The following is a 15,737-nucleotide window of genomic DNA, read 5'->3' on the forward strand; positions in this document are numbered from 1 at the left end:
TTAAGGGTGTGAAGAGGATGAGGAGCGGGAGCATGGGAGCAGAGTGTCCGGGGGAGGGGGCTGGGAGAAAGGGAGGCCTTGTCTGAGACCACCTCAGAGGCGCAGGGGGTGGGTAAGGCAAAAAGAATCAAACCCGTCCTGCGAAGAAGCCTGGGAGCTGTGATTTCGGGAAGCAGGAAAGACTCCAAATGTGGCTACGAGGAAAAGAGTCTTCTTAACCCAAAACCAGAGTCACACCTGGAATCTAGGTACAGAAGACTAACCTCCCTCAAGGATCAGCTAAGCTCCTGATAAGATGACGGTGGCCCAGAGAGGCAGCCTTAAGAAGGATAAAGTGGGGGGTCTGCAACCAAGAAGTGGACCCGAATCTGCCTCCCTGCCTACAATTTGTAGAAATTCCACCTACATTTGTGTCGTGCTTCATAAAGACCATGCTTTCACAGACAGACACAGTGAATTTAATCCTTTTTTTTTTGAGACGGAGTCTTGCTCTGTTGGCCAGGCTGGGGTACAGTGGCACAATCTTGGCTCACTGCAACCTCTGCCTCCCAGGTTCAAGTGATTCTCCTGCCTCAGCCTCTTGAGTAGCTGGGACCACAGGCGTGCAGCACCACACCGGGCTAATTTTTGTATTTTTAGTAGAGATGGGGTTTCAACATGTTGGTCAGGCTGGTCTTGAACTCCTGGCTCAAGCGATCCGCCCACCCTGGCCTCCCAAAGTGCTGGGATTACTGGTGTAAGCCACTGCACCTGGCCTCTCTTTTTTATTTTAGAGATGGGGTCTCACTCTGTTGTCCAGGCTGGAGTGTGGTGGTGCAATCATAGCTCACTGCAGGCTCGACCTCCTGGGCTCAAGAGATCCTCCTGCCTCAGCCTCCTGAGTAGCTGGGACTATAGGTGTGTGTCACCACACCCAGATAATTTTAAAAAAATTTTTTGTAGAGGTGGGCTCTCACTATATTGACCAGATTGGTCTCCAACTCCTGGCCTCAAGAGATCTTCCTGCCTCAGCCTCCCAAAGTGCTGGGATTATAGGTGTGAGCCACCATACCCAGCCGGAAGAAGTGATTTTTGAGGTGAGACCTGAATGTTAAGAAGAAACCATGTGAAGATATGGGACAGAATGTTCTGGAAGCCCTAAGGAGGGGATGGGCTTACTTCATTCTAGGAACCAAGAGCAGAGTGTGTTGAGAGGGGGGAGCATAAGCTCTGGGCTCAGAGGTAGGCCCCACCAGAGTGCAGAGAATCCAGGGTGAGAAGTTTGCATGGAAGCCACTGAAGAGTTTAATCAACAGGTGACATGATCTGCTTGGAGTTTTAAAGCAACTCCCCTGGCTGCTGGTTGGAGGACTGCAGGGGAGACAGGTGGGAGCAGTTCACATTCCGTTCATCAGGACCTAGAAAGCTCTCACCCCAATTCTGAGGCAACAGTGGCTCCCAGACCCACAAACCTGAGAAGTACAGAGGCCGTGGTAGTCTCCAAACAGAGTGAGGGCTTGGGACACCAAGGAAACTGGGAGCATTTCTGCAGAACTGACTTTTTGTTTGTTAAGCTTTGTCATGCCTAAGGAAAAGCTAAATGTCTGTTTTTCTGTTCTCGATTTTTTCCTTTTTCTTTAATGACTTCTCTCTTGAATGACTGAATTTTCTGCTTGCCATTTTACAACAGACATAGAAAAGATCTGGCCGCAAGCCTCACCATCTGAATCCTCGCACTAACTTACAGAGGTCTGCACAACCTTCCCTGAGGGCAAGGAGGAGGGTGGCTGCTTACCTCGGCGCAGAGTATGCGGGCTGGGCCCCGCAGCACTGTGAGGTGGGCCCAGGGAGAGCTGGTGGGAGCCGGCAGCTGCCTGGGCCTGGTTTTGGCCAGAGGCTATCTGACTGTTGTTTCTCCCTGGTGCTGGCGCAGCTGCAGATGCAGGATCCTTGGGTTTGGGAGGACTAAGAAGAGTAAAAGCCCAGTTAGACGTCAGACAATCCCAGCTAGAAAATCTGAACATACTGCACATAAAACATAAGATTCCAAGCAGAGTTTTCACTTCGGCAGGAAGGAAAAGGATCTGAAATTCTAACTAGCTCGCACTGGGCTTATAAAGTTAGTGTTGCACTTGGTGCCATATAAAGAGCTAATGTATACTTGGTGTCTTTTTTTTTTAAAGAGATGGGATCTTGCTATGTTGCCCAGGTTGGTCTCAAATTTCCAGACTCAAGCAATCCTCCTGCCTCAGCATCCTGAGTAGCTGGGACTATAGGACTATTTATTTTATGAGATTCATTGCATTAGACTGGACTCCAACGACTCTGCCACTCCAGTATCATGAGAGAGATCATTTCAAAGCAAGCAATGCGGAGTTTTCAGCTCTACTGTGTTTGCACTTAAATTGGGCAGTACTATTAATATCATGAAAGGGCTTTTAGATGTTGACATGTATACTATACAAAATTAAGCAAAAGCCACGGTAAAATAAGACTCTAAATGATAAAGGGCTTATTATTATCAATAACTTGAACTGAAGGAGAACTCAGAGGCTAAATGACTACTCGAAGTCCAGAGTTGGTAGCAGCAGGATAGAGATCAGAACTCAGGCTTCCTGTTTCCTGGCCCAGAACTTTTTATACCAAACATTAAAGCTCCATTTTGTCAAGAGTGAATAACATTAGTGTAACGTACATTAAAATACCTACAGAATACAGTATAAAAAAATAAAGAGCAGGCCGGGCACAGTGACTCATGCCTATAATGCCAGCACTTTGGGAGGCTGAGGCCGGTGGATCACTTGAGGTCAGGAGTTCGAGACCAGCCTGGCCAACATGGTGAAACCCCGTCTCTACTAAAAATGCAAATATTAGCCAGGTGTGGTGGCTCACGCCTGTAGTCCCAGCTACTCTAGAGGCTGAGGTGGGAGAATCACTTGAACTCAGGAGGTGGAGGTTGCCGTGAGTCAAGATCATGCCACTGCACTCCAGCCTAGGGGACAGAGCGAGATCCTGTCTCAAAAAAAAAAAAGCAAAATGACTGACATTCCATTTGTCCTTCTGCGTTAAGACTAATCATGGTCTTAAACAATACATTTAGCCTTGATTAAACAAATTGAATGTCACAAGGAAATGAAAATATGTAAATTGGCTGGGCGTGGTGGCTCATGCCTATAATCCCAGCACTTTGGCAGGCGGAGGACAGAGGATTGCTTGAGACCAGGATTCAAGACCAGCCTGGGCAACACAGTGAGACCTTGTTACGACAAAAAATTTTAAAAATTAGCAGGGCATGGGGGTGCACGAGTATAGTCCCAGCTGGGAGGCTGAGGTGGGAACGTTGCTTGAGCCTGGGAGATTAAAAGGCTGTGGTGAGCCATGATCACGCCACTGCCCTCCGGTGTGGGTGACAGAGCAAGACCCTGTCTGAAAAATAAAACAAAACAAAAAACAGGCCGGGGCAGTAGCTCACGCCTGTAATCCCAGCACTTTGGGAGGCCAAGGCGGGTGGATCACTTGAGGTCAGGAGATTGCGACCAGCCTGGCAAACATGGTGAAACCCCATCTCTACTGAAAACACAAAAATTAGCCGGGCATTGTGGTGCGTGCCTGTAATTCCAGCTACTCCGGAGGCTGAGGCAGGAGAATCATTTGAACCCAGGAGGCGGAGGTTGCAGTGAGCCGAGACTGCACCACTGCTTTCCAGCCTGGGCAACAGAGTGAGACTTCGTCTCAAAAAAATAAATAAATAAAAATAAAAAACAAAAACAAGAAAAAGAAAATAAGTGAATTTGCTTAGACTTTTTCCCTTCAAACAAAACAATTTAAACCAAAACAAGTATACACATGGGGTACAATTATTGACAAGCTAACGTGGAGCCTATGACATGCATGGGAAGCCCTATGAAGTCTGAAGTCTTAACTTTTTTTAATGCCAAAGTAAACTTTCCCAAGGTGAGGAAAATGGAATTTAGGAATGCACAAAGCATTCAGCATTCAGTTTAAATGGTGAAACAAGATTCCTATCTCATGAGCAGCTTCACACACAACGAGGCTCTCCCTTGCTCATCCCAAGGATGATGAGAAAGGAGTTCTTCCCAGGCAAATTCATCACTCTGCGTGGGAAATAAATGTGTGGATAAACGACCTGTCCTTGTTCTCTGCACATTTATTTTACTTCATATGTGATCATTCGGTGTGTTGTGGATGGCCAATGCAGAACACATGACAACAAAAATTTTGGCACACGTGTGCAGAGCTAAGCAGTGGTCAGTTCCAAACCACAAGGGATGCCACCTGAAGTAGCCTCTGGTGGTTATCTGCCTGGATCAGTGTGGAGAACTGAATTAATGTCAATTAAATAAAAATCTCAAGTTCTGGCCGGATGCAGTGGCTCACACCTGTAATCCCAGCATTTTGGGAGGCCGAGGCAGGTGGATCACCTGAGGTCAGGAGTTTGAGACCAGCCTGACCAACATGGTGAAACCCCGTCTTTACTAAAAATACAAAAAAATTAGCCGGGCATGGTGGTGTGTGCCTGTAATCCCAGCTACTTGGGAGGCTGAGGCAAGAGAATCACTTGAACCCAGGAGGGGAGGCTGCAGTGACCCAAGATCTGGTTGCACTCCAGCCCAGGCGACAGAGTGGGACTCTGTCTCAAAAACAAAAACAAAAACAAAACTCAGGTTCAAGGTGCCTTTTCTTAAAAGTTGCTATCCATTTGCAGCCCACTCCAGGTGGCTAATCTAAAGGTTAAGCAACTAAAAGAGACTTTTAAGAAAATCTACCAGGCAGGCATGGTGGCTCATGCCTGTAATTCCACTATTTTCGAAGGCTGAGGCAGGAAGATCACTTGAGGCCAGGAGTTCGAGATCAGCCTGGGCAACCTAGGGCATCTATGTTTACCCTATCTTTACAAAAAAATAAAAAAAATTAGCTGGGCATGGTGACAAGCGCCTGTAATCCCAGCTACTTGGCAGGCTTAGGTAGGAGGATTGCTTGGGCCTAGGAGGCGGAGGGTGCAGTGAGCTACGATCATGCCACTGCACTCCAGCCTGGGCAACAGAGCAAGACACAGTCTCGGAAAAAAAAAGAAAAGAAAAAAGAAAAGCTACCATCTTATTTTCCACCTTGGACTCATGGATCAACTGCCCTACAAGACTGAAATCTGGGGGTGTGAAGTCTCAGTCACCTCGTGTGCCCAGCACCTATCAGTGACTCGGTCAATCTGTCTGACTGAATCAATCAATGAATGAGTGAATAAATACCAGGAATACTAAAATTTAACTAACTTGCCACATTCAAATGCTTCCTGGTTAGCACACTGGATGACAACGAACAGATAGTACATAAATGCTGAGAGTGTACATCAAACAGGTGACAGAGGCTTAACACACTAGGAGACACCCACTGCCTTCCGGTTTCCAGCACCAAAGCAGTGTGGCAAAGAATGCAAACCAATGTTGCTTTCTTTGGAAAACATAAAAAGAAGCGAGCCATTCATAGTCTTTTTTTCAGTCTTTTGCCAACCAGAGGAGTGAAAGCAAATCTGTTCACTCCATGCTGGAGCAGTTCTTTGGGGCGTGGATGCCGTGCCCAAAGGCCACCACCTGCAAGTAGGTTGGGGCGTCCAGCCTCCACTGCCAGCAGAAGTCGGCCTCCTTACCTGCCGTCACCTGGGCTCGGCCCCTGCTCCAGTATGCCCGCAGAGGAGGGGACAGTCCCACCCCCAGAGCTGCTTTCAGCCCTAGAGCTCTGGGGAGGGGGCTCTGGGCCAGCGGGCGCCACGGTGCTGCCATCTGTGGGCGGGAGTGGCGGCTGGAAAGCAGGGGATATGTGCTTTCTATTTAGAGTGCCACCCCGCCGGTGGGCCTGGAAGTCCATAAGCTTCACACCAAAGCTACACAGAGAGAAGAAACAGTCAACACACCATGCGAGCAGACTACTGAGACAGAAGCCCATTGGTCCACATGTGTTAAAACCACACATGTGAACAGCCACCCAAGTTGCCCAGCATGCATGAAGCGGCAAGAACCAGACTAATGGCCACCCCTGATACCAAGGCAAGCAACTCCACTTGGCTTTGAGCCTGAGCAAAGCCAATGACCCTGGTACTGTTCAAAGTCTTTGATCAATTTGGGTGTGAGCAGCTAAAAGCAAACAGGCAGGCCTCATCTTGAATGACACCATGTTACTGTGTTTATCCCCATACTTCCTCTGCTTTTATTTTCCCCCCTTTAGACACGAGGTCTCACTCCACCACCCAGGCTGGAGTGCTTGGCACTCCAGTGGAGCAATCATAGCTCACTACAGTGTCAGACTCCTGGGCTCAAACCATCCTCCAGCCTCAGCCTCTGGAGGCAGCTTGGACTACTGGCACACATCACCATACTGGGATATAAAAAAAATTTTTTTTTTTTTTGAAACGGAGTCTTGCTCTGTCACCCAGGTTGGAGTGCAGTGGCGCGATCTCGGCTCACTGCAAGCTCCGCCTCCTGGGTTCATGCCGTTCTCCCGCCTCAGTCTCCCGAGTAGCTGGGACTACAGGTGCCCACCACCACGCCTGGCTAATTTTTTGTATTTTTTAGTAGAGATGGGGTTTCACCGTATTAGCCAGCATGGTCTCGATCTCCTCACCTTGTGATCTGCCCGCCTCGGCCTCCCAAAGTGCTGGGATTACAGGCGTGAGCCACTGCACCCAGCCAAAAAAAAAAAAAAATTTTTTTTTTTTTTTTTTTAGAGATGGGGTCTCACTACATTGCCCAGGCTCTCAAACTCCTGGCCTCAAGTAATCCTCCTGCCTTGGTCTCTCAAAGTGCTGGGATTACAGGCATAAGTCACCACGTCCGGCCCATTTCCATACTTCCTAGTTCCCATCTCAAATCTGTTTTTGGGGAATGAAACAGAAGTCAAGCCCAGAAGGCCTACCAATGGTAGTATAAGGTTATCACACCACACTGCCTCTTAACTGAGATGAGATGTAGAAACAACTCTATGTGCATATGCAAATACTATATCTGAAAGACACACAAGGCTGGAAAAGCTGGGCGCGGGGGCTCACACCTGTAATCCTAGCACTTTGGGAGGACAAGGCGGGAGGATTGCTTTAGCTTGGAAATTCAAGACCAGTCTGGGAAACATTGTGAGGCCCTGTCTCTACAAAAAACTTTTTTTAGAAAATTAGCTGGGTGAGGTGGTGCGTGCCTGTCAAGTGGCTGAGGTGGGAGAGCTGCTTAAGCCCAGGAGGTCAAGGCTGCTGTAAGCCATGATCATACCACTGCACTCCAGCCTGGGCACATAACCCTGTCTCAAAAAAACAAAAAATAAAAAGACTGGAAAAAACTGTTGCTTTGAGGAAGGGAATGGTGGCTGGATGTGGCTGGAGGATAGGGTGGAAGGAAGGCTGACTTTTCACTTAAGCCCATTGATCTATGAACTTAGCAACTTTTTCTTTCAGTTCAGAGAGTAAAAAGATGCCTGGCTTCCTGAGCTTGTGCTTACTGGCTCAGCTGGCAGGGAGAATACACAAGGCAGGTAACTGAGAATTGTCTGCCATGTGCTAACTAGACTCATGCACTGTTTTCTGTAACTTAAAATATATGAAGGCTAATTTTGTTACGGGTAGAGTTTGTCATCAGGAAATACTAATGAATGTATGCACGAGGGTTCAGAGAGGTAATATGTCACATAGAATAAATGTGGATTTTGGATGGACAGAATACGGACAGAATAATGCATTCTCCTTTGCTAGGGGTAAAAAGCGCAAAACAAAGAACAAGAAACAAATAAACAGCACACCTCACTATAAGATTAAGCAATTAAAATAAGAGTTTGTTATTTTGTTTTAATGTAAAACTATTTCTAGTAATATTGTTTCATATACCAAGACAAGCATATTACTTCCAACAGGCCTCTTAACTGTTAGCATTCCTAGTGACTACAGTGGCATTTCATCACACACGGGACAGGTTGGCATCTAAAGGTACAAATCACAAATAGTTTTAATTACCCTTGAAAATCCCATGAATTGCCCATAGAAAAGAGTATATAGAGACACACTGCTTCTCACTAAGTTCAATACTGCCATTTTTTTTTCTTCTAGAAGTGGCAAATACTGAGGTTTTCCCCGATGAACATCAAATTCAGTGGTTGGCTTCCATTGTGGGGCCATTATTACACCAGAAATATGTCTCCTTAAATACCAAATCACTCAACTCACTGTGCCAGGTGGGTGTTCTCACACTCAATTCTGGACAAAAGTCCACACTATCAAATTGACTTTCCTTTCTATTTCCCCCCACTCAAGTACATTTAGGTCAATTTTAACATGTGTATGATGCCGTCCCACTGCAGGGTTTACCAAGTACACCACCAAGTTAAGCTGGAATACACGTGGAAGAAAGGTTAACTGACAAGCTTTACACACTGACTTTATGGGGAGATCAGTGCTTGGAATGACCTACAGCAGAATTACAGAAACTATCTGGATGGCATCAGCCACAGGTGGATGGGGACCACTCTCAAATCCCAAGTCCACTGAGCGATACCAGATACCATGGGTCTAACAACATATTTACTGCTGGTTTGGAAGTGAACGGTCGAATCATACCTTTCCTTCTTCATCAAGTCTCCTTCCATCACCGCCATGCTAGCAGGCCGCTTCCTCTCCAGGGTCCCCGAGTCAGAGTCGTTTCCAGTGTGGGAAGAGTGATTAGAATTCGGGGTGGTGAGAGGTACAAATGCTTCCGATACATTAAATTCCACCTCTGCAAGAGGAAAAATAAACAAGTGCATGAGACACTGAGCACAGCAGGTGAGGGAGCTCTAGGACACCCCTCATTGGAACGGGGACCTCATTCTTCAGTCCACAGTCCCCACTATTTTAAAATGGAAGCTCCAGGCACTCATGTCACAAGAATGGTCCATCAAACCAATGGGAAGTAACGTAAGAGGACAAGACAGGGGAAGAAGTATGGGTCAGAATATGTAACACAACTTTTGTGCTTTCTCCTTTGTGGAAAAAAAAAACAAATCTAGAATGCAGAAGAGGATGATGAACACAGATCACTTATTTGAATCATTCAAAGAGATATTTAGCTGGGCATGGCGGCTCACGACTGCAATCCCAGCACTTTGGGAGGCTGAGGCAGGAGGATCACTTGAGGTCAGGAGTTCAAGACCAGCCTGGCCAAGAAAGTGAAACCCCATCTCTACTAAAAATACAAAAAATTAGCTGGGTGTGGTGATGTATGCCTGTAATCCCAGCTACTCAGGAGGCTGAGGCAGAAGAACTGCTTGAACTTGGGAGGCAGAGGTTGCATTGGGCCGAGATCTTGCCACTGCACCCCAGCCTGGGTGACAGAGCGAGACTCCGTCTCAAAACAACAACAACAAAAAAAGATATTTACACTTTGATATAAAATAGAAATACAAGGCAACATAACGTTAATGACATTGAAGGCACCCCTCCCAAGGAAATCTCAACTGCACAAGCCCTACTATGCCCCAATGCAGCAGGAAGCAGTTAGAGCGGTCGTCAGCCAACCTCCCCAACAGCACTTGGGTTTTCCTGTTGAGAGGGGGGACTGAGAGAGGACTAGCTGGATTTCCTAGGCCGACTAAGAATCCCTAAGCCTAGCTGGGAAGGTGACCGCATCTACCTTTAAATATGGGGCTTGTAACTTAGCTCACACCCGACCAATCAGGTAGTAAAGAGAGCTCACTAAAATTTGCTAATTAGGCAAAAAGAGGAGGTAAAGAAAGAGCCAATCATCTATTGCCTGAGAGCACAGTGGGAGGGACAATGACGAGGATATGAACATTGCTGGCATTCGAGCCAGCAACGGCTACCCTCTTTGGGTCCCCTCCCTTTGTATGGGAGCTCTGTTTTTACTCTATTAAATCTTGCAACTGCAGGAAAAAAAAAAAAAGGCAACATCAAGTTCACACTGCCTCTAGCAGTTTTTGCAAGACTCATTTCCTCAAAGAAAATCTTGAGCAGAATGCTAGCATTCATTCATCCATCCCATCTTCCAGGGGCAACGTACAAGAATGAGGCATGACTCTTGATGGTGACAAAACAGTGGTGAAGAAAAGATGGGTATCGTGAGGCTTGCACCCCACGGGACATGGCAGCAGGGCTGCTCTGGGGGAAGTAGGTGTGGGGGATCCAGAGTTCTAACACTTGCCTGGCCAGCATCCCCAAAGGGGGCCATGGAAACCTCTGTGGATCCCAGGACTGCAACAAACCTAGTTTGAAAATCTATTGCCAACAGGATGAAATACTAATTCCCTGACACAACCAACTCAGGCCTTCACCAACTGGCCCTGATCAACCTTTTCTGCTTTATCTCCTACCTATGGGCAAATCCAAGTGAAAACCGCCTGCATATTCAACATCGCCTCTTCTAAAAACCAATCTCTGGCTCCGTTTCCCAGCACCTGAGTTTGTGAAATCTTTCTCCCTCCACCTATCTTCTAATTTACCATGTGTTAGAATTTATCTGTTCATGTGGCTGTCTTCTCCCGTGGCCAGAGCTCCCCTAGGGAAGGCAGCATGCTTCACCAGCAAACATATGGCACCTAGTGGGTATTCAACGTACACTGACTAGCTATGTTTTAGTGAAACTGAGTGAAAGACAATACAATATGATTACCATTATGTCAAAATACAAATGTAATGAACAAAGGCTGGAAAGAAACATGAAAAATGTGAAACCAATTATATAATCATGAAGAAGGATTACAGATGTATTTTCTTCTTTAAGAAGACTTTTTTGTATGATTATCACATTGCTTTGGCGGTCAATGAAACTGAAATGAGAATTACCTTCAGGGAAGAACCAGTCGGCGTGCTGAATGATGGGTTCAATCACTGCAACCACATGGACGGATGTGGCTGCTGCCATTTCAGCAAGTGTTCTGCAAAGAAGTTCACAAAATTAAAATACTTCCCGTGGGCAGCATCTAATTTCTGCTGGTTGTGTCAGGGCAATTCAATTATTTTTAAAGGATAAAATATTTAAAAGATGCAAAAATCAAATTCACTGGCTAGGTGTGGTGGTTCACACCTGTAATCCCAGCACTTTGGGAGGCTGAGGCAGGCAGATCACAAGGTCAAAAGATCGAGACCATCCTGGCCAACATGGTGAAACCCCGTCTCTACTAAAAATACAAAAATTAGCCGGGTGTGGTGGTGCGTGCCTGTAGTCCCAGCTACTCGGGAGGCTGAGGCAGGAGAATCACTTGAATCCGGAAGGTGGAGGTTGCAGTGAGCTGAGATCACGCCACTGCACTCCAGCCTGGTGACAGAGTGAAACTCCGTCTCAAAAAAAAAAAGATCAAATTCACATAGTCCTGGTCTATGAACGTGGCTGTGATCACCCAGGAAAAAATGACTCTGGCTTGGCTGCTCCTTCATCTGCACTGTGACAACAACCACAGTGTCCACTACACACAGACCCTGGGGGGCAGTGAAACCAGTCAGTCACCACTGCTGTATCAAATGCCAGTTTTAAACTGGTCTAGAATGAGGGTTGCACTTTCCCACTGGAACAGCATCACACATGGGTGGTAGCTATGTTCTAAGACTAAAGATCACTAAAAAGCAATTTTGCTTATGATGTCACCAAGAACATGCATTGGTACAGCGTGCCTTTTATTATGTTGAAACCTGAGCCTCCCACTCACACTTAAGGTCGCCATATATGTGGACTAGTCTCAAGATGAGTGTTCAGATGTTAACAGTGTCTGATGCCAAGGCTCACAAAGAAGAAAATAAGTAGGCCAGACGTAGTGGCTCACACCTGTAATCCCAGTACTTTGGGAGGCTGAGGCAGTTAGGCCAGGAGTTCAGGACCAGCCTGGGCAACATAGTGAAACCCCGTCTCTGCAAAAATTGGCCAGGTGTGGTGGTGCACATCTGTACTCCCAGCTACTGGAGAGGCTAAGGTGGGAGGATTGCCTGAGCCCAGGAGGCTGAGGCTGCAGTGAGCCATGATCACGCCACTGCACTCCAGCCTGGAGAACAGAGTGAGACCTTGTCTCAAAAAAAATAAAAATAAAAAAAATAAGAAAGAAAGAAGAAAAAAATAAGTAAGAGTTATTATCACTGCTGCCAAGCTCCTGTTTCAGTTGGGAGTCAGAACATCACAAAAGCAAACCACCTGCAAAAGGCCTGACATTTTCTGGCCACCTACCAGGCTGTAGGTTCTTCATCTTGCTTAATTTTTACAACAACCTATTATGAGGCCTACATGAGGACACTGGGTTCCCAAGCTCAATCCCAGGTCTGACTGCCTCAAACCTCTCCTCTATCACTCTGACCTCTCTTCCCACCAGAACATTGTCACCCACTTTCCGACCAAGTAAAATTTCTCACTCCTTTCAAATTCCAGTTTAAAATTGAAGCTCTGCCTGTAAATGATCCTTCCCAGCCTTCCTCCCACACGAAGTCTGATCAGTCTGTGTGCCTTAGAACCCTGCTGGATTAGGGTGGAACTGTCCTCTCACATCCTTTCCCACTTTTCTTTTAGAAGAATACTGGAAAGCTAATAAGGATTAATAAGGACACAGGCTCTGTACCCAGAACCTGGGCACACCAGTTCCCTGTGTGTGACCTTAAGCAAATTACTTGTTCCTTCTAAGAGTCCGTGTCCTCATCTGCAAACACAAGGACGACAGTACAAATGTCAATGATTCAACCTCGATTTGCCATATATTTCTAATCAATTTCTCCCTTATATCCTCTATTCAAAAGGTTACTTCTGATTACTAAATAAGATCATCACAATGCCACCAACAGAGTGGCAATTTCCCAGAAGCTTTCTAGCGGATCCCCCGACCCCTCCTCTATTCAATCTATATTTCACAATGCCAATAAAGTTATCGAAGTGCAACTTAATCAAGACATTCTTCTGCTTAGGAACCTTAATGAATGACTCCCCACCAGCCAGAAAATAAGTCCCAGACACCTCAGCAGGATGTGTGAGGACCTTGAAGGCTCTGGCCTTCCCAGTCACAGCCTCATGTTCTTTGTCTTCAAGATTCACGAGGCCATGTGACACACCCGTAAACGATGGGAACCAGGCCGTTTTAACAGTGTCTTGGCCCATCCAGGTCCTGGCTGTAGGAAACTTATTAACTCATCAAGGTACAGCTCCAGGGCCATTCCCTAGCCAGGGCTTTCCCTGACTCCTCAGCCTGAATTATGTTTCTTTACCTCTGTTGCCGTCATACTTGATAAAGGGGGCAGAATATGCCATCCCAAAATATGCCCCTTAGGCACAGGATTATTTTGAGTTAAAGATACTTGAAAATCATCACACACATCCGACCTTCCTTTTTCATCCTGAAAGCAGGAGATCAACTCCCACATGAAGGATGCCCTCCCTACACATACCAGGAGGAAAGAAACATTCCGAACACCAGGGATGGGAAGGCAAGGCTGACGGAAACCTCCATAAACAAACCTTGCTGAACAAATCCTTATCTTCCTAGTCACTTCTCCATAACTAACTGCCCTAGCCCACACTCCTTTGTCTGGTCCTGTTTTCACAATTCACTTTTCGTCCAACTTCATATATAAGCATTCGGCTCTTAACTGCTTCTTTGGATCTTCATGTTCCTATGGGAACTCCAATGTCAGACATGACACTGATGCTTCTAATTCATCATAATATACGTGAAATCCCATTCCCAGTAGTCCCAGGTTACTCTCCAAAGTGATGTGTTTTTTTTATTAATGTGCTAAGTAGGCGTGAATTAAATGACTTCTCTGCTGGGCATTAAAATGTAAAAATCTGTATGCTTTCTCCTGTTAGCCTGTCTTACGTCCATTTAGTTCTCAGGTCCAGCCAGACACCCTAAGAGGGTAGAAGTAAAGTGCTACCCCTCCTACAATATCATATACACACACACGGATATGTGTATTTTTCTTATCACTCTACTGTAGCCACTGAGCTATCTGACTGCCTAAGAGCAGGGGCATTTTGAGAACTGGGACAATACCTCACACATCTTTGTGTCACCATCAGCTGGGACAGCACCCAGCTCACAGCTGTGTTCCAAGAATATTGGCTGAATGAGAAAAGCAATTTCAGAACACCTCGAATTGATCTTAACCGAGAATGTGAAACCCGAGTTACACTTCTATGCATCCCGACAGGTGGGAAAGAAGAAATTCAAAGGATGTGATACAGAGGAAGACGACTTACCCTTCATTTTTGGCCCATAACAAGTTAGGGCCTAACACAATCGCAATGTTGCTGGGAGTCATTTTATTCACATCGCTGGTCTGAGCAAGCTTTGCAAGGAACTTGATCAAATATCTAGGGGTCAAAAGAGAAGGGGAGGGTTTCTCCTCTGAAATAGCTGCTGGAATAGTCTCCTCCTGCCCAGGTGCACAATCCCAGGTTGCTCAGGTGCTAACTGCAGAGAGTTCCTAAATCAGAATCTGGCTCAGGTGAAGCATTTTATACAGTTCTTGTGTTCTTTGCTTCAGATAACAGACTCATTAGGGCTTGGAAGAAGAAAATAGGTTAAGTATAAATCTCAGCGATCTGAACCTCTATTGGCTATATATTTCAAATCAATTTCTCCTTTATGTCCTATCTATTCTACTAAGTTATAATGTGTTAATAGTGAGCTCAATATTTTTTAATACAAAAACAGACACAGTTATATTGCTTAAAGGAAACTGTATTTGAAAATACTTTATGTTGGAATTATAAAAATATCCAATTACATAAGCTATGTATGTATAGCTTATGCATAAGTACAGTCGTATAAAGGCAAAAACGTAAGAACAACCCGACTATCAATAGGGAGTTGGTTAAATAAATCACAGTATATCCATACAGTGGAGGATTATGCAACCATCATTACACAATGTACTGAGAAGGAAAAATCTCCAAGATGTATTAAACAAATATCTTAAGATGTCAAGCAAAAAAGGTGAGGGGGAGAATGAGGTATACAATATACACTACCATTTAGTTTTTTAAAGAAGGGGGTGTGAGAGAAAAAATATGTAGGCAAGTATGTACACATGAATGTATTTGCTTACGTCTACATCAACTCTTGCTGAGAGGATATATAAGAAACTGTAAACACCAGATGCATCTCAGGAGAGGAACTGGGTGGCTGGGGTATGGGAACACGAGAGAGATTTTTCATTGCATACCTTTTGAATTTTGAATTTTGAACCAAGGGAATGTGCTCCCTATTCAAAAATCAATTAGTAACAATTACAGAATAAAATTAACAAAATAAAGAGCCCATCTCCCAACATACTAAGAAGTACTGAGTTCTCACCACATACACTGAATACAGGAAGAGGATCTGTAACTCCAAGCTGGGTGAGTTAAATTAATCAAAGGGAATATTTAAAAGGGAGTACGTAGCTTAGCTTAGTGGCAGAGCCCAAGGCTGAATTTAAGGACAAGTAACATTCTAGACATATCACCTGTAAAGTATTTTGGTTGGTCACTTAATGTCACTCAAAACCAAACAAAGAAAATGTTCTACAAAGTCCTCCCAGAAAATTTTTCTTGTTTGGTTTTGAGTGACTTTATTCCCAGGGGCCACTTTTTCCTTTTCTCTATACTTGTTCAAAGTTACATATTAAGTCAAAAGGAAAACAGAAGTTACATTACGGAAATTTTGTCCCATGGTAAATTTTCTTAAAACCACAGTTATTCCACAAAGTAATATATAATCTCCATTCCTTGAAATTTTATTTAGTAAGATGATTTATACTT

General features: G+C 45.2%; 1 protein-coding gene across 5 annotated transcripts in view; it reads right to left on the reverse strand.

Moving 5' to 3' along the window:
• The window catches only part of ARHGAP17 (Rho GTPase activating protein 17), a 98,379-nt gene that overhangs the window by 14,840 nt on the left and 67,802 nt on the right, over positions 1-15,737 (reverse strand). For 4 of the 5 annotated variants that reach the window (XM_007988160.3, XM_007988200.3, XM_037989734.2 and 1 more), the window contains exons 14-18: positions 14,193-14,306; positions 10,808-10,899; positions 8,588-8,744; positions 5,645-5,878; positions 1,775-1,944 (exon numbers count right to left, since the gene is read on the reverse strand). In XM_007988160.3, the coding sequence (XP_007986351.3) occupies positions 1,775-1,944; positions 5,645-5,878; positions 8,588-8,744; positions 10,808-10,899; positions 14,193-14,306 (767 nt within the window). The remainder of the gene's footprint in view (positions 1-1,774; positions 1,945-5,644; positions 5,879-8,587; positions 8,745-10,807; positions 10,900-14,192; positions 14,307-15,737) is intronic. The other variant, XM_007988210.3, reaches the window with a different exon arrangement.

The sequence above is a fragment of the Chlorocebus sabaeus genome, chromosome 5, assembly GCF_047675955.1.
Source record: "Chlorocebus sabaeus isolate Y175 chromosome 5, mChlSab1.0.hap1, whole genome shotgun sequence".
NCBI classification, from domain to species: domain Eukaryota; kingdom Metazoa; phylum Chordata; class Mammalia; order Primates; family Cercopithecidae; genus Chlorocebus; species Chlorocebus sabaeus.